Source organism: Balaenoptera physalus (genome assembly GCF_965194825.1).
Source record: "Balaenoptera physalus genome assembly, chromosome: 6".
Taxonomy (NCBI): Eukaryota; Metazoa; Chordata; class Mammalia; order Artiodactyla; family Balaenopteridae; genus Balaenoptera; species Balaenoptera physalus.
In genome coordinates, this window is record NC_138885.1 from 65,117,422 (window position 1) to 65,136,835 (window position 19,414).

At 38.8% G+C, this 19,414-nt stretch overlaps 1 protein-coding gene across 3 annotated transcripts in view; it reads left to right on the forward strand.

Moving 5' to 3' along the window:
* CYBRD1 (cytochrome b reductase 1) overlaps positions 1-19,414 on the forward strand; it is a 76,104-nt gene that overhangs the window by 47,546 nt on the left and 9,144 nt on the right. For 2 of the 3 annotated variants that reach the window (XM_082465499.1, XM_082465500.1), the window contains one exon: positions 8,350-8,558. The exons of the other annotated variant lie outside the window; for it this stretch is intronic. In XM_082465499.1, coding sequence (XP_082321625.1) covers positions 8,350-8,558 — 209 coding nt within the window. The remainder of the gene's footprint in view (positions 1-8,349; positions 8,559-19,414) is intronic. 3 annotated transcript variants of the gene reach the window in all.

Below are 19,414 nucleotides of genomic sequence, written 5' to 3' on the forward strand. Positions count from 1 at the left end.
TCTTCCCTTTTAAGAAAGATAAAGCAGAAATCTTTGTTATAACTGCAGACTTCAGCTGTACTTTTCTTTCTTTTAATTAATTAATTATTTATTTATTTTGGGCTCTGTTGGGTCTTCGTTGCTGGGCGCGGGCTTTCTCTAGTTGCCGCGAGCAAGGGCTACTCTTCGTTGCGGTGCACGGGCTTCTCATTGCGGTGGCTTCTCTTGTTGTGGAGCATGGGCTCTAGGTGCGTGGGCTTCAGTAGTTGTGGCACGCAGGCTCAGTAGTTGTGGCTCGCAGGCTCTAGAGCGCAGGCTCAGTAGTTGTGGCGCACAGGCTTTGTTGCTCTGCAGCATGTGGGATCTTCCCGGACCAGGGCTTGAACCCATGTCCCCTGCATTGGCAGGCGGATTCTTAACCACTGCTCCACCAGGGAAGTCCCAGTTGTACTTTTCTAAGTCTGTTCATTCATTCATTCGATTTCTTCATATATTATCCTATTTATTTAATTAGCATGCATTTATTAAGCACTTACTGTATGCCAGACAGTGTAAAACAAATAAGTAAGATGCAGCCCTATCTACAAGTTCTCATTTGAGTTTGTTAGAGGCGAGTTATGGTTTTCTTTTAGAAAACCTGAGCCCTAAATTTTTTTTTTTTAATTTTTTTAAATTTTATTTATTTATTTTTGTCTGTGTTGGGTCTTCGCCTCTGTGCCAGGGCTTTCTCCAGTTGCGGCAAGCAGGGGCCACTCTTCATCGCGGTGCGCGGGCCCCACACCATCGCAGCCTCTCTTGTTGCGGAGAACAGGCTCCAGACGCGCAGGCTCAGCAACTGTGGCTCACGGGCCCAGCTGCTCCGCGGCACGCGGGATCCTCCCAGACCAGGGCTCGAACCCGTGTCCCCTGCACTAGCAGGCAGACTCCCAACCACTGCACCACCAGGGAAGCCCGAGCCCTAAATATTTAGAGCTGTCTAGGACTTGAAGTTGAACTCCTAATTTTAGAGATCAAATGCCTAACCAGGGTTAAACCACCAATGATATCAGAGCCAATACTAGTTCTAATGTCATAATATTGGTATGAGGCATAAGAAAATATAGCTGGTGTTTCTGGGTATTTGTAAACGTCTAGCCAATTAATTGAATTTTTCTCTTTTCATACACTATTTCATACCAAGTAAGTGCCTTTGTAAGGGTTTTAGTCACTTCAAAGAGATGCTTCTAGTGCCAAGTTGCTAAAACAAATCTTCCAAATCATCCAGATCACTTCTTTCATTTGGATTCTCCAAAGGTTTTCAGTTTCATGATATTCATGCTGTGAGACAGTCTGAGAGCACAGGCATGCTTCAGAGCTCAGATTCTCTTTGGTAGCCACTGCAGGAATCTTTTCAAGAAGTGTATTTAAAGAGGGTTCTCTGCTTTTACATTTAAACTTGAGGTCCTTTGGACTGAGTCAGGTGAATTCTTAGGTGCACAGGGAAATAAGTTGTAAATCTTGATAATCGTGCTTGGAACATTCTACCAAGGAGGTCAAAGTAATACATTATTCAAAGTGTTAAGAAAAGTGTAATGGGCACACCATATTTAAGTAGAATTTATAAGTGTTTTAAAATTCCAGTGTACTTCAGTCTCAATAACTTACTCTTATTTTATTTTGGGGTTCACTTAAAGCTTACCTAAAGCTATTAAGTGGGGCCGAGTGCAGAATACTTTTTACTTATTTGAAAGGACCATTTTTTTTTAATATAAATTTATTTTTATTTATTTATTTTTGGCTGCGTTGGGTCTTCGTTGCTGCACGTGGGCTTTCTCTAGTTGCCACGAGCGGGGGCTGCTCTTCGTTATGGTGCACGGGCTTCTATTGTGGTGACTTCTCTTGTTGAGGAGCACGGGCTCTAGGCGCGTGGGCTTCAGTTGTTGCGGTGCATGGGCTCAGTAGTTGTGGCACGCGGGCTCAGTAGTTGTGGCTCACAGGCTCTAGAGTGCAGGCTCAGTAATTGTGGCGCGCGGGCTTAGTTGCTCCACGGCATGTGGGATCTTCCCGGACCAGGACTCGAACCCATGTCCCCTGCATTGGCAGGAGGAATCTTAACCACTGCGCCACCAGGGAAGCCCAACCATTTGGTTTTATATGAACTAACACTTGGGTCAGCAGTTGAGGTTTTGATTTGTGCGTTTTTAAAAGAAGATCTGCTCATTTTCTGGGAAATAATAAATTACTATACTTTATCAAGATTTGTATATTCAACACATACTTACTGAACTCCTACTATGTGCTAGGCTCTGTGCTAAATGCTGGGATCTGACAGTGAACAAGACTGACGTACACCTACCTTCGTAAATCACAAGATTTAAACACAGAAGAACTGAATTCAAATTGTTTTCTATGTTTGGGGACATTTCTCTCCTTCCAAGTGCCCTTCTCCCCACATTCACTTTGACAAATTCTAAATTTGCATTGCCTGCTGTGAGACAAATTTGTATATGTGGATTTTGTAATGGTATATGGATGGAAAGCTGTTTTGTAATGGTATATGGACGGAAAACTGGTGTCAAACCAGAGATTACATCTTGAAGAATATATATTTCACATATTCCTGAGTTGATTATGCTGCTAGGAACTGAGAAAATTTCTAATAATTAAATTCAGGTTACTTCATTTATCCCTTCATTGTTGAAAAAATAATTGTACACAGGTATTGATTTCTTTTCCCTTTCCTTCCTTCCTCCCTTCCTCCCTCCCTCCCTTCCTTCTTTCCTTCCTTCCTTCCTTCCTTCCTTCCTTCCTTCCTTCCTTCCTTCCTTCCTTCCTTCCTTCCTTCCTTTTTAAGTTTATCACAATAGCATGTTCCACCACCAATAATTTTTCTTTTAGAAAGATTTAAAATGTATTTTTCACATTATATGTGTTCATGTTTTCCCTTCATTTTCTGGCCCTTTTGCCAACTAGGGCCTCTAACAGAAAAACCCTTGTTTCAGTCACAAGTAGCTGTTTGATAGCATTTTCCCTCCTCATGGGCTTATGAGACCTTTTTCTTCCTTCTCACTGAACCTCAGGAATGGTGTCTAGGTAAGTGCCAAGCCAAAGAAGCAAGAAATATTTAAATTTCACTCTCCAGGCAGTTTATACTACTGTTGAGAAGAGCTACTTGTTTAAGATATGTGGTTGATTTGCTACAGTTGCCCTTTCTCCTGAAGTCCACCGTATTTTGGTTACTTACGCATTTTAAAAAGCATGTAAACACCTTATGCAAATGCAGCATTTTGCAGTTATCTTCCATCTATCCAGAGAGCATTTTGAAACATAGTCAGCTACCCCGCAGAACTTTTCTGTTGCCAGGATAGGTGCTGAAAACTCCATGCCTCACTCCTATGAGAGCTGCTGAGATTTCCACAAGCTGCCTACTTAGCAGTTGAGACTAATTGGCTACTGGGTTTGCAAGCTTACAGAAATATTGTTCTAACTTTAAAACTATTATGAACTCTTTCAACCATACAGAAAATAATATAACAGATCCCCATGTACTCATCGCCCAGATTTAACAGATGTTAAGATTTTTGCCATCATAAAAGTTTATATACTTAAATAGAACTTAATACTGGTAGGAATAACAGATAATGCAGGCTGATGGAGGGGAGAGGTTGGAGGCAGGCACCCTAACCTGAGCAAGAAACTAAAAGAGGAGATAGAAGAATTCTACACTAGACCCAGGGACTAAAAGAGAAACGTAATTGTCTGGGCCCGTTTGGATCAGAGGCAAGTACCTCTCCTGCTTCAAAAGTCCCTAGGGCCTTTCTCTTATAGTAATAGGACTGTGTTTTGTTGATAACCCCCAAACCATCAATAAAAGATTAAATTGTGTTCCACTCATGCTACTGCTAGAGAAGGAAAGCTAGTGTGCAACCAATTTGAAGAACATTTGAGTAAATGTGAAAAGTTTAAAAATCAAGTTTTGACACTCAAAGAGGGTAGACTTCAGTTTTTTGGAAAATTTGACACATTTCTCTGTGGTGCCCATAGTATTGAGAAGAGTGAAAATTCTTCATTGGGAGCATAGTTGTCTCTGAATTTTGGGCAACCTTTTTAAGGTACTTTTTATTGAAGAACCACATGCATGCAGAAAAGTACCTAAATCATAAGTGATGTATTTTCATCACATGAACACACTCATGTACCCATCATGAAACAACATTCCAGGCACCCCAGAATCCCCTTGGTAACTCCTGTAACTCTCCTCAGTCATGATAACTATTCTTGATTTCTAACATCCGAGGTTAGTTTTGATTTTGGAAGTTTTTGATATAATATGACCCAGATTGGGGAGGAAAAGCTGTTTTGATTTATTGCTTATAATTTGCTATTTGAGCAAACATCCTGGGTATTTCCTTTTCGCATGTGGATGTTCAAGTTCCCTCATCTAAGATTCCTTCCCCTGGGGTGGTGCCTGGAGGATATAATGATGGTGACCACAATGGTGATAACAACAGTGATATTAATTTAAAAACGCTAAATGATATTGAGCAAACTACTTCACATCTCTGTGCCTCTGCTTCCTGCTCTGTGTAATGGTAATAATAACCATACCTTCCTCACACAGTTGAGTCGAGGATTATAATGTAAACATGTAAAGCACTTAGCATGGTGCCTACTAACTTGCAAGGGCTCAGGTGTTTGTGTGTGTGTGTGTGTGTGTGTGTGTGTGTGTGTGTGTGTGTGTGTAATAAATGAGGCTAAACCAGGAGAAAGGGAAATGCGTTACTAGGTTTTTGGGTTTTTTAAATAAATTTATTTATTTTATTTGTTTATTTTTGGCTGCGTTGGGTCTTCGTTGCTGCGTGTGGGCTTTCTCTAGTTGTGGCGAGCGGGGGCTACTCTTCGTTGCGGTGTGCGGGCTTCTCATTGCGGTGTGCGGGCTTCTCATTGTGGTGGCTTCTATTGTTGCGGAGCACGGGCTCTAGGTGCACGGGCTTCAGTAGTTGTGGCACGCAGGCTCAGTAGTTGTGGCTCGCGGGCTCTAGAGCACAGGCTCAGTAGTTGTGGTGCACGGGCTTAGTTGCTCTGCGGCATGTGGGATCTTCCTGGACCAGGGCTCAAACCCATGTCCCCTGCATTGGTAGGCAGATTCTTAACCACTGCGCCACCAGGGAAGCCCCACGTTATTAGGTTTTAATATTTTGTAGATTTTTATTTTACTGCTGCCTGATCACAGATTGATTGCAAAAAACTCGATTGTGTAGATAAAAGGTTACTAAGTCATTGGGTAAAGAGGCATTTGCTTTCCTTAAAAACTAAAGAGTCATATAATTATGACAGTGAAATTTATTTTACTTCAACTTTTTGTTGAAGTTAGTAAATATTGGAAATAATCTGTATGTCAATTGTATGTCAACATACAATTGATTATTATCTAGAAAATTCAATATGTATGAGAATATTATACAGTCCTTAAATTCATGTTTTCAAGGATAATTTAATGATGTGAAATGTTCATGATATAATTTTAAGTATAAAAATAACTTAAAATGCAAAAAACAAACCAAAACCAAAAAACCCACTAGATCATATAGGGTGTGCCGCTGAGTCATCAGAGGAGAAAAAGCATGAGGAGGGGAAACCATAGTGTAAGAGTTGACATCAATTTGATTTCTGGACTTTGATCAGTCTTCAGAAAGTGCTTTACATTTATTTATTTAAAAAATACTTAAGGGTCACACACACACAAATAAAACTACTGAAATCCGAAAAAGGTCAGTGGATTATATTGACGTCAGTTTCCTGGATGTAATACTATACTGTAGTTACGTAAGACGTTACCACTGGGCGAAACTGTGTGAAGAGTATATGGGATCTCTCTGTATTATTTGTTACAACTGTATGTAAATCTACAGTATCTCAAAATAAGCTAAAAAAAAATACTAATGGAGCTGCATATATATTTTGAGCCCAGGGCTGTCCTAGGCTCTGGGGATACAAGGAGAAACAGCAAGACACATTTTTGCCTTCAAAGAGGATGAAGTAGGGATGAGAAGGGGCCTTGAACTAGCTTTTATTTTTAATTAATTAATTAATTAATTATTTTGGCCATGCGGCAGGGCTTACAGGATCTCAGTTCCCGGACCAGTGATTGAACCCGGGCCATGGCAGTGGAAATGCTGAGTCCTAACCACTGGACCTTCAGGGAATTCCCTGAACTAGCTTTTAAAAGTGTACCTTTTGGGATTTCCCTGGTGGTCCAGTGGTTGGGACTCAGGCACTTTCACTGTCAGGGCCCAGGGTTCGATCCCTGGTCGAGGAACTAGGATCCCACAAGATGTGCGGCACGGCCAAAAAAAACAAAGTGTACCTTTTAAGGTGTTGTGTTAAATGGTTTGAAAAAATTTGTTGAATATAGAAATGATTGTCTACAAAGTTTCCATATCCTCAAGGAAATATAATCAATCAACATTTATAAGATAGCCATATATGCACTAAAATTAGTAAGTGGTAGTCCTTCAGAATTTGGATTACATAAAAGGAATACTGTCCTAATGGTGAGGCCTGTCAAGTGTTGGAATGGAACCAAATAATAGGAAGATTGACATCTTGTGCTGAAAGCTCTAAAGAGGCTGAATTCACATCTATCTTTGTAGGTTTTTTGTGTTTCTACCTGAAAATGGACAAGATAATCTTTTACATTTTTATGATCCAATTAAGTTTCATATATTCAAATTATAAATGTCTTTGAAGGGAAAAGGCAGCATCAGTGTCTGCTTCTTCTTTTCTGGAATTAAGAAATATACATGATTCACTGCTATATAATAGAATATATGATATAATAGAATCCATTTTCCAAGGAAGTATTCTTTAAACATTTTCAATCCGCCATATATTTCCAGATATCTAAATTTTCCCTGACATGGACTGAAGGAGTGGAATGAGGGTGGGTTGGGGCAGGATATTGTCTTCAGAGCAAAAATTAATTGCATGCTGGGTAAGGTGGGTATATAACGTATTGCTTAAGCCAGGACACTAAAAAAAAAAAGCTTTTTAAGTATCTTTCTGTTGAAGTTTAATCTACATGCAGAAAAGTATACATATAAATGTATAGCTTAATGAATCTTCCCTCAGTGATTACCTACATAACCAACACCTAGTTTGAAAATCAGATTATTAGCCGGAGCCCAGAAATCCCTCGTGCATTCCTCTCCAGTTGCTATAACCCTTCCTCACAAGGGCAACCAATATCTTGACTTTTCTTATTGCAGAGATATGTGTTGCCTGTTTTTATACTTCATATCAATTGAATCATACAGTATATACTTGTTTATGTCTGGTTTCTTGGCATTGACATTATAGGTTGGTCCATATCATTGGGTGAAGTTCTAGTTTTATTTCATTCATCCTCTTTGCTGTATATTATTCCATGATGTGAATATATCACAATTTATTTATTCAATCTCTTAATGATGGACATTGGGAAGTTCCCAGGTTTTGGCTACAGTGAATAGTGCTGTAATAATATTCTAGTACTTGTCTTTTGGTGAACTTATATACATACTTCTTTGGGGCATATACTCAGGAGTAGGATTACTAGATCATAAGGTATGAATATGTTTTGCTTAAGTAGACGCTGCTAGTTTTCCAAAGTGTTTGTTCTCATTTAAACTCTTATCAGCAGAACATGAGCGTTCTGATTGTTTCACAACCTCTCCAATACTCAGTGTTTTCCATATTTAGCCATTCAGATATGTGGTAGAGGTATTCTCATTTCTCTGTTGACCAATGAAGTTGATATCTTTATTATGTTTATTAGTCACTTGGATATACTCTTTTGTGAAATACTTGGATATACTTTGTCTATTTAAATCTTTGCGCATATTTTTCTATTGTTTAGTCTGTCTTTTTCTTGTCAAATTAAGACACTTATATGAAGAAACCAGATCATAAGATTAAGAATTTCATTTTGGACATGTTGAGTTTAAGATATTTGAGAGGCATCTATGTGGAGATGTCAAGAAGCCATTGGATTATGTGGGTGTGGAGTTCAGAAGAAAGTTCTGGGCTGGAGATGAGAATTTTGGAGTCCCTACCATGCAGGTAGCATTTTAATGAAAGAGTGAATGAGATCACGCAGAGAGAGAGCAGAGAGAGGAAAAAAATCCTAGGATGGAGCCTGAGAGGCAGCAAGGTTCGTTCGTAACTTGGGAGTAAAGAAGATACCAGCAAAGAGCCCAAGAAGGAACCACTGAGAGGCAGGGAAGAGGGGGGAAGCAGAAGCCAAGAGAAAAGGGTTTCACAAAAGGGAGCGTTCACTGTGTCGAACTGTTCATCTTGTGTTGATTAAAAAAACAGCACCACTACATTCTGTCCCCTTTTGTCTCTTTTTAGCCATCATCGTATACAGACTGCCATGGACCTGGAAATGCAGCAAGCTCCTGATGAAATCCATCCATGCAGGGTTAAACGCTGTTGCTGCCATTCTTGCAATTATTTCTCTGGTGGCTGTTTTTGATTTCCACAATGCCAGGAACATCCCCAATATGTATAGTCTGCACAGCTGGGTTGGACTGACAGCTGTCATTCTCTACATCTTACAGGTCAGTATCTCAGTGTATTTCTTTCTTTTTTTTTTTTTTAAATAGTGGAGGCAACAGTTCTTTTTTTTTTTAAATTTATTTATTTTTATTTTATTTTTACGGCTGTGTTGGGTCTTCGTTTCTGTGCGAGGGCTTTCTCTAGTTGTGGCAAGCGGGGGCCACTCTTCATCGCGGTGCGCGGGCCTCTCACTGTCGCGGCCTCTCTTGTTGCGGAGCACAGGCTCCAGACGCGCAGGCTCAGTAGCTGTGGTGCACGGGCCTAGTTGCTCCGCGGCATGTGGGATCTTCCCAGACCCGGGTTCGAACCCGTGTCCCCTGCATTGGCAGGCAGATTCTCAACCACTGCGCCACCACGGAAGCCCTCTCAGTGTATTTCTAAACAAGTTACAAAAAGTAAAACAATTCAGATACTTTCGATGTTTTCCATTCATTCATAGTTTCTTGGAAATCATCTCATTCCCACTAGTCACTGTTCCATTTGCTTCCATTATAAGTATTTCCCCCTGAGGGGGCATCAGAACTGCAGAATTCAGTTATGAGCTTGAATGTAAGGGTTTAAATATGGACATATGTATGTAGAGAAATTACCATCTCATAATATCTAGGCTGCCATTGTTTGGACTTTAAATTCCATGTGCTGGATAAACTAGCATAGGCAAGAGCTATAGATTTCTTTCTCACATTCTCTGTCACTTCTGTTTTCTAGGTTTAACTTTATGAGTAAAGAGATGAATTTTTACGTCTTTGTTAGATTTTGAAGGCTCAGTGATTATTTTATTTTCATTTCATTTATTAAATTGTCTTCATTTACTAAAGACACATACTCTTTTTTTAAGTATTTATTTATTTGGCTGTACCAGGTCTTTGTTGCCACATGCAGTCTCTTAGTTGCGGCATGGGGGATCTGGTTCCCTGACCAGGGATTGAACCCAGGCCCCCTGCATTGGGAGCATGAGTCTTAACCACTGGACCACCAGGGAAGTCCCCAAAAAACACATACTCTTAAGAGCACTATATTTAAATGTAAGTTAACGGAGTGAGATAGGAATTTGGCTGTTCTAGATCACAAAAGTAAAGGTTAATTTTTAATGTTTTTGGTGTTAACCATTTTGTTGAAAAATTTGTCAATTTTTTGGACAAACTATGTCAATTCACTTTCATTCCTTAGTACATATATCCAACTCCTGATTGGGACATCATTGTGAACTTACTTTTCTGTGGATATAGGAGAAGAAACTGGAGTGAGTTCATAAAACCTCAAGGCATATTTTAGAATATATGAATGTATGACCTCTTTAAAAAAGGATCTCTTAGCAGACATTTATTTGTCATTTTTCTGCTTCTTAAAGTAAGGTTTTTAAAGCCTTAAGCCTTTTTGAATTTTAACTAAGTAAAAGTTGATATCTATATGGACACTATTAATAATTTAAGTTTGCATTAGCATGCCTGGAGGTAGGGATTGGCGGATTGAAAGGTGCCAGACAGAAGGGGAGCATAGGGAGAGCCCTGTATCAAACATGATCTTACTGATCAAGAAGGAACAAGGAAAATATCTCAAATTGGGTGGCTGAGCCTAGCCCAGATCTCCTGCCCTCAAAGTTGATTTTCCCTCAGTGTTCTCATCTGGGAGACAGCGTCCTCCTCTGCTGCCAGCTGGTGGACCCTCTCCCTTCAGAGAGTAGGATGGCAAGAGCAGGGGCCATTGAGATGCTGTCAGTTGCTTTGGGGACCCCCTTGGTCTACTAGCATCTCTTCGGGACTTTCCCAGCTTTCTGTTCTGCTTTCAGCGGTTTGTTCCCCTCACTCTGCCTCACCTCCTTTGTGCCACACCAGAATGCAGGATATTAGAGCCAGAGCGCAGTGTGAAGCATTCTGCTTATCTCACGTAGTCCTTCAAGTGAGATAGTCTTTACAGATGCTGAGGACGCACAGGTTACACAGCAGGTGGCAGAGCTGGGACTCAGGCACTGGTCTTTCCAATCCTGAGCTCTCCCCACATGGTCCTGCTGTTTCCACAACATCCCCACCATCACTCAGCCCATGTTTGATCATCTTCAGTGGACGGCCATATTTCTGAGGAACAGAATGGAGACCACCCAAAACTTTATGTAGCTTGCCTGTGAGAGGGTTCTATGGCTCTGAGTACAGTAGTTAAAATGGATTAGATAACATGCCTTTAGTGCATTAGTTATATGCCAAGGCATTCTCTGAACATCTGGAAAGATGTGCATCAGAATGTTAACAGAAATGATCTCTAGGTGGCTGGATTCCAGTTGATTATTTTTCTTTTCACTTTTTGTATCTTCTAAATACACATGCATTTCTGTATAACAATAAAAGCTTTTAAAGCTAAAAAAAAAAGTTTCCTATACTAGATATACCTTTTAATCTGGAATTTCTAAAAACCAATTTATACTGTGCTCTATATCTTAATATATAAGATTAAGAAATATCTAGGAATTAGCAAAAAAGAGAATGTTTATTGGAAAATCTATGGGTCTTAGATAAAATGGTTCTCAGAGGAATATAGGCTTAAATGCCTTTATTTATTGAAAGAAAAACTTAAAATATGTAAATGGAGTATTCACTTAAGAAACTGAAGGTCAATTATATCTCGATAAAACCAGGAGAAAAAAAAAGAAACTAAAAGAGAACAGCAAAACATACAAGGAAAAGTAAACACCAAAAAAAAAAAAATCCATGAACAGTTGTATTAGTTCTCTATTGTTGCCATAACAATTTACCACAAACGTAGTGGCTTAAAACAACCCAAATATATTACCTCACAGTTTCTCTCCATCAGAAGTCCAGATTGGCTTGGCTGGTTTCTCTGCTCAGGGTCTCACAAGGTCAAAATCAAGGTGTTAGCTGGCCTGGGCTCTTATGGAAAGACTCTGGGGTAGAATCAGCTCCCAAGCTAATTTAGGTTGTTGGCAAAATCTAGTTCCTTGCGGTTGTAAGACTGAGGTCCCCATATTCTCACTGGCTGTCGGCTGAGGGTTGTCCTTAGCTCCTCTCTCTGTTCCTTGCACATGGCCCCCTCTGTCTCACCAGCTTGGAATCTCTCTGACTTCTCCTTCTTTCTCCTCTTCATCTCTTCTTCCTCCAGCCAAAGTTCTCTGTTTTTGAAAGGGTTCATGTAATTAGATTGGGCTGCCCAGATAATCCAGGGTTTTCTCCCAATCAGAAAGTCCATAAGCTTAATTACATCAGCAAAGCATCTTTTGCCATGTGACATAACATATTCATAGCTTGCAGGGATTAAGTTGTGGACATCTTTGGGAGGTGGCATGATTTAGCCTATCACAACCATAAATTAAAAATAGAAGAAATTACAAATAAAGTGAAAAGCTGGTTCTTTAAAACAAGTAGAATAAAATAGATAAACCACTGCAAATCTGATTGAGAAAAAGCACAATATACAACATTCAGAATAAGAAAGAAATATAGTCATAGATATAAATAATATTTTAAAATTAGGACAGTTTATTAAATTTATTAAATTATTAATATATGGTAATATTCTTAAAAATCTTAAAGAAAGAAAAAAGGATTGTTTTCTTGCCAAATGTAAGCTACCAAATTTGACCCAAGAGGAGCTAGAAAACCTAAACAGACCAATAACATTATAAGCAACTGGTAAGGTCATTTGAAATCTATCACTAAAAAAGACATCAGGTCCAGATTGTTTTATACCTTTGACCTACAAGGAACAGATACTTTAAACTGATCCAGTACACTGAGAGAAAACAAACTCCTCTTAGGTGTTGCCCCATTGTGCACTACATACTTCACATCTAAGGTGGCAGTTCTGATGATAAACACCTTTACCAATATCCAACAGCAAACATCAGCTTAAACTGTGAAATACGGAAGACATTTCCATTAAATAAATAAGACACTGATGCTTGGTACCTTCGTCATTCAACTTTGTTTTAGAGGTTTTAGCTAATGCATAAGATAATGAAAAAAATCTGAATAAATAATAGAAAATTTGTGACTTTTTTCTTGTTTGCAGATCATATAATACATGTCTAGAAACCTAAGAGATGGCTAAAATAATGAGAGAATTTGGGAAGGTATCTGGATATAAGATAGCCATGCAGAATCCAATAACTTTTGCCCATACTAGAAATAACCATTTAGAATAAGAAGTAGAATCCTGTAAATCTTATAGTAGAATACTATAAAATCTTATTGAAAAACAGAAAACATGGTATGAATAGAAGGATACCATGTTACTGAAAGAGAAAAATTAATATAGAAACATCCTGCCCTCTTCAACTAATATTTATAGTTAATATAATTCTAATTCTAAACGCAATGGGAGTTTTAAACTTTATGCAGAAGAACAAATATCCAAGGATAACCAAGAAAATTTTGAAGATGTGAAGGGAGACCTGCTTTATTCAAAACAAGATATTCATACAGGAATAAACAAAATATATCCATGGCAAGAACAGAGAGGACAGAAACAGCCCAAGTGTGTATAAGAACTTTTTCTATGACACTATGGTGTTTCAATTTACCAGGGAAGGAATGCTTATTTAATCAATGTTACCATCATAATTGGCTATCCATTTGGAAGAAACCAAACAAACAAAAAGACTCTGTACATCACACAAAAGAAAAAAAAAAATTCCAGATACAGTAGATTAAAGGTATGAGTATAAAAAATCCAAAATCAGTGAAAAGAGAAAAAGAAAATTAAGAAGCATATAACCTGTATAATATTGAGATAGGGGAGGCCATAAGATTGACAAGAAATCTAGAAACCATAAAGGAAAAGAAAGACATTTATGACTACATAAAATTTTTTTTTAATTATAGTCATCTCTCAATATCTTTGGGGGATTGTTTCCAGGACCCCCTTGGACACCAAAATCCGAGGATGCTCAAGTTTCTTGTATAAAATGGTGTAGTATTTGCATGTAACCTGCACACATCCTCCCGTATACTTTAAATCATCTCTAGATTACTTATAATACCTAATACAATGTAAATGCTCTGTAAATACAATGTAAATCCTATATAAATAGTTGCTGATCCATGGCCAATTCAAATTTTGCTTTTTGGAACTTTCTGGAATTTGTTTTTTTTAAATATTTTTGATCTGTGGTTGGTGGAATTTATGTATGCTGAGCCCGTGGCTATGGAGGGCTGACTGTATATGTGACAAAAGATATTCAAGTCAGCAGGAACTGCACAAGGAGATATGGGGAATAATCATGTCATGTGTTAAGGGTTAATGTGTTTAATATACAAAACAACTCCTAAAAATTAATAATAAAAAGTCAACCTAATAGAACAATGAACAAAAGAGTTGAACAGGCAGTTCAAAGAAGAATTAAATCACCAATGAGCATATGATAAAATGTCCAACCTCACTAAGAAGCTAGGGAAATGTAAGTTAAAACAACAATAAAGTAACATTTTCTCTCATGAGACTGACAGAACAACAATAATGATATCCATTGCTGTCATAGATGTGAGGTAAGGATGCACTTCTGCCCTGCTGGTGGGAAAGTGAATTGCCACCGAATTAGGGAAGTAGTTTGTTAATATCTATTATTTTTTAAAAAAATATACTTACTCTTACACAACATTGTAAATCAACTATACTCCAGTAAAAATTTAAAGTATATATATATATATATACTTACTCTTTAACCTAGTGATCCCACATTTGGGGAGAGTGGAAATAAAATACTGTCACAAAAGGAATAAGAAGGATTTTTAGTGCAGCAATGTTTGCAGGAAACGGGAAGCAACCTAAATGTCCATCAATAAGGGAATGGCTAAATAATTTGTGGTAAATCCATGTTGAATATTATACAGCTGTTACAAAGAACATAACTATATCTACTGATCAAGAGTGAAATCAGGGACTTCCCTGGTGGCACAGTTGTTAAGAATCCACCTGCCAGTGCAGGGGACATGGGTTCTAGCCCTTGTCCAGGAAGATCTCACATGCTGGGGAGCAACTAAGCCCGTGCGCCACAACTACTGAGCCTGTGCTCTAGAGCCCGTGAGCCACAAGTACTGAGCCTGCGCTCTAGAGCCTACACTACTGAGCCCACGTGCCACAATTACTGAGGCCCACATGCCTAGAACCTGTGCTCCGCAACAAGAGAAGCCACCGCAATGAGAAGCTCACTCACCACAACGAAGAGTAGCCCCTGCTCACCACAACTAGAGAAAGCCCGCACGCAGCAACAAAGACCCAACGCAGCCAAAAATACATAGATAAATAAATTTTTTTAAAAAAAGGAGGAAAGAAAGGGGGCTAGCAACAAAGCAATACAACCAATAGAAGCTGAAAAGTCTTCACCCTTCCTCGTGTTTGTCTATGAATTGCAAAGCATTTTAAGTTGTAGGTATTTTTTCTACTTGTGAGATCTAGCCTCTGTGGGATTTAAAAAAAAATAACAAACCATTGTGTGTATGTAGAAGTTATGAATCATAATAAAGTTAACTCTCATGATTCCACCATCCAACTTAATTTAGAAAACATAGGACATCTCCTCACCCCCAGCTTGATCCCACATCTTTCTACCCATCCCAACCCCTGGAGGTAACCATTCTCCAGAAGTTTTTTTCTCATTCCTGTTTTTCTTTATAATTTTACCACACACTGTAAAATTCCCAAACAATATGTTTAGTTTTTATTTTTTACTTTTTAAAAAGCAGTATCAAATGTATTCAATTACAGCTTTTTTTTTTCTTTCTACTGATTCAACTATATTGATTCCTCTAGGTGTAGTTTACTCATTTTTACTTTTTTTTTTCCTCAAAGAATTTTTTTTTTAAATTAATTAATTAATTGTTGGCCGCTTTGGTTCTTCGTTGCTGTGCACGGCGAGCGGGGGCTACTCTTTGTCACAGTGCACAGGCTTCTCATTGCAGTGGCTTCTCTTGTTGTGGAGCACGGGCTCTAGGCGTGCAGGCTTCAGTAGTTGTGGCACCTGGGCTCAGTAGTGGTGGCACACGGGCTTAGTTGCTCTGTGGCATGTGGGATCTTCCCGGACCAGGGCTCGAACCCGTGTCCCCTGCATTGGCAGGCGGATTCTTAACCACTGTGCCACCAGGGAAGCCCTTCATTTTTACTTTTGTATTCCACTGTATAAATAAGCCATACATTTACTTATCTATTCTCCTGCTATTAGACATTTGGGCAATTTTCAATTGTTTTCTGTTACAAACAATGCTGCACTGAACATTCATATACACATCTCTTGGTCCGCATATGCAAAGGTTTCTCTGGCGGTATACTTAGGAGTGCAGTTATATACTCAGTCTAAAAGAGTAACATCAACTTGTTTGCCAAAGTGGATGACCCAAGTATGTTCCTGCCAGCAGCAAATAAGTGTTCCCATATGGCACATCCTTGCCAACATGCATCCTCTTCAAACTTTTAAAATATTGCCAAACTAGTGGGTATAAAAGGGTGTCTTCTTGTGGTTTTATTGTTTATTTCACTGATTACTTATGGTTCACCTCTAAAAAAATACCTGTTCATGTCTTTTGTCCATTTCAAAAATGAGTTTGTTTTCCTTTTTCTTAAAGATTTATAGGTGTTCTGTGTCAAATTCCTTTTCATTTATATGTATTGCATGTATCTTCAAGCTTTTGAAACTTGTATTTTCTCTTTTGTTAGTACTTTTTGACAAATAGGAATTCTCAATTTTAATGAAACGAATTAATCATCTTTTCCTTTAAGGTTATTATTTTTTGTTTTGATGCCTTGTGTATGAAATCCTTCCCTACCCTGAGGTCAAAACAAATGAGATTCTCAGGTTCTACTCCAGACCTCCTGGATCAGAAACTCTGGGTTGGGGGCGGGGGGCGAGCCCAGCAGTATGTGCTTTCATAGGCCCTCCAGGTGATTCAGAGGCACAGTGATATTTGAGAACAATTGGTCTAAGAGAAAAGCCTACAAATAGCCCAGAGGTTACATTACAGTAATATTATTGGAAATTTTAATTTCTCTTATGTTTTCTAAGAATATTGAAGTTTTGTCTTTGATATTTAAGTACTTAATTCATTTAGAATTAACTTAGTTCATGATGTGATGTTGTTATCTAACTTCATTTTTTTCCATATTGATAAACTTTTTCCCTGGCACCATTTATTGAATCGTCCCTGTCTTTGCCACTTATCTGCACTGCCAGTTTTGTCGTATGTCTTTTCCTCTGCATCCTAGCCAGTGGAATTGAAGAGTATAGAAGTATTGAAGTATATAGAAGTATTTACAAGGTATAGAATAGAGGTAGAGATAAGAATCTTTGAATTGTTCTTATTTTAAAGAGAATACTTCTAATATTTCACTATTCAGTGCAGATGCTTCACATTTCCTCTAATTTCAGTTTGTGAAACCATTTTGTTTTCCTTTCGAAATCATGAATGGATGTAGAATTTTATTGAATATTTTTTGTGTATGTTGAGATGAATATGGTTTTTCCTCTTTAATTTGTTAATGTAGTCAATCACATCATTAGATTTTCTAATATTAAACTTGGGTGAATTGAAAACATTTTTTTAAAATTAATTAATTAATTAATTAATTTATGGCTGTGTTTGGTCTTCGTTTCTGTGTGAGGGCTTTCTCTAGTTGTGGCAAGCGGGGGCCACTCTTCATCGCGGTGCACGGGCCTCTCACTATCGTGGCCTCTCTTGTTGCGGAGCACAGGCTCCAGACGCACAGGCTCAGTAATTGTGGCTCACGGGCCCAGCTGCTCCGCGGCATGTGGGATCTTCCCAGACCAGGGCTCGAACCCGTGTCCCCGGCATTGGCAGGCAGATTCTCAACCACTGCGCCACCAGGGAAGCCCTGAAAACATTTTTGATTGTTTCAAGATTCTCTTTTGCCCTCTGAAATATTCAGATTCTTATCTCCAGTTGTTTTATTTGTGTGCTAACTAGGCTTCTCAGAAATGTCATGTCACAACTTTCTGACTTTTGTTTAGCAGGAGAAAATGTGGTCCCTGGCTTCTTCCTTGCTCAGATCCAGAGAGCTGGTAGTATTTAAGAACACAGTTCTTGGACCCAGGAAGACCTCAGTTTGAGTCAGTTTCATTCATTTGTAATTTGTGACCTTGGACATGTTATTGAACTTTTTTGGACTTAGTTTGCTCACCTAGAAATTAAGATTTTCATACATCCTTTACAACATCATAAGAACCAAAGACAAATAATGCATGGAAAGGCTCAGCCTAGGGCTTAGCATACTGGAATGACACAAGTAAGCTGTTATTATTAGAAGTGTAAGTCTTGTGGTAGGCTCCTTTATGACCTGAAGATAGCATTTTTCATTTCAACTATAGATCATAGACACCTTCATGGTTGAGAATATGCATTTTATGTCATTGAAATTTTATTCCTAAATCCATCCATTTATTCAACAGAGTTAAATACCTGTTATGCGTCAGATACCTGTCTAGGTTATGGGGGATACATTGTTCCACAAGACACACATGGGCCCAAAGAGACATGCTCTCTGCCCTCATGAAGCTTACAGGGGAAGACAGGTCATTGAGTATTTGGTAGATTGGATGGGTATGGAGTGTTCTTGGAGAGCTCTCATATGGTATAGAGAATAAAGGAAGTCAGATCAAGAACTGGAGTCATGAGGTCTGTGGTCAAAGTGGAGAGAGTATTCTATGAATGGAATAGTATATGGGTAAAAATTCGCTTTATTTGAGAAACAGGAAGGAGTTTGAGCTGCCTGGAGTGGGTATGGAAGATGAATTGGAGGCTGGACAGGAGTAAATTTAGAAAGACTAGGTTGAAGATGTTTACAAAGGTTCTGATGAGAAATGATGGTGGCCTGGAGGAGTTGCAATAGCAGTTAGCAAAGTGTATAGTTCCTGAAGATATTTAGGAGGTAGAATTAATGAGATTTGGAAAGTCAGTGATACAGGGGATGAGAGAGAGTCACTTTCAGGCTTGAAAAAGTGACGGGGGGGATGAGAAAGGAAACATTAGAGGGGGAGGAGAGGGCTTTAGGAGTGCCAAATGCTACTGAAAAGTCAAGGAAAATAAGGTCTAAAAACTATCCATTGGATTTAGTGATCTGGAAGTCACTGATGACCCTGGAGAGCAGTTTTCTTGGTGGGCAGAAGCCAGATTTTGGTAAATTGAACAGGAAATAGAAGGTGATGTTGACTGAAAGAAAATGCACAACATAAGAGCTGTGAATTTAAGTTTTATTCACGGTCTTACTGAGGACTATAGTGTGGGAGACAATCACTCAGTAGCTCTGAGTAAACTGCTCCAAAGAGGTAGGAGAGAAGCCAGTAAGTATATATGTGATTTGGGGCTTGGGAATACATGCAGTCAAGTAACATCTTGGTAAAAGATAACTGCTAGTCCCAAAGAACAGATATCTCAAGTTTATGACTTTAGTGTTTTTCTAGTGTATGGGAAGATGCAAGAGTCTGAGCTCATTAGAATTCTTCTTGAGATGTACATCTAACTATCTAAGGGGCCTATTTGTCCAAAGAACAGAGCATCCTGTTTATGTCTTCCTTTCCTCTGTCTGTTGGTCAGTGACTGCAGCAGGTTAATCCTTGTAGAATTGGGTATTGAGCAAAATTCTCTTTTTTCTTCCTTTGTTTACAGTGAGAAAATAGACACAACTCAATAAAGAGGTTTGGGTAAGAAGGGGAAGAGAGAGAGGGTGGTAACTGGTCAGAGACAAGAGTCAAGTCAGGTGCTTGGGTGCTTTCTTTTTTACTTCATTTTGTTGTGAGAAGTTTGGGCATGTTAAAATGCTCACTGGATAGCACCATAGAGAAGGAAAGGTAGTGAATACTGGAGAGATGCAATAATTTGTAGCTAAGTCTTCAAGAAGTAGG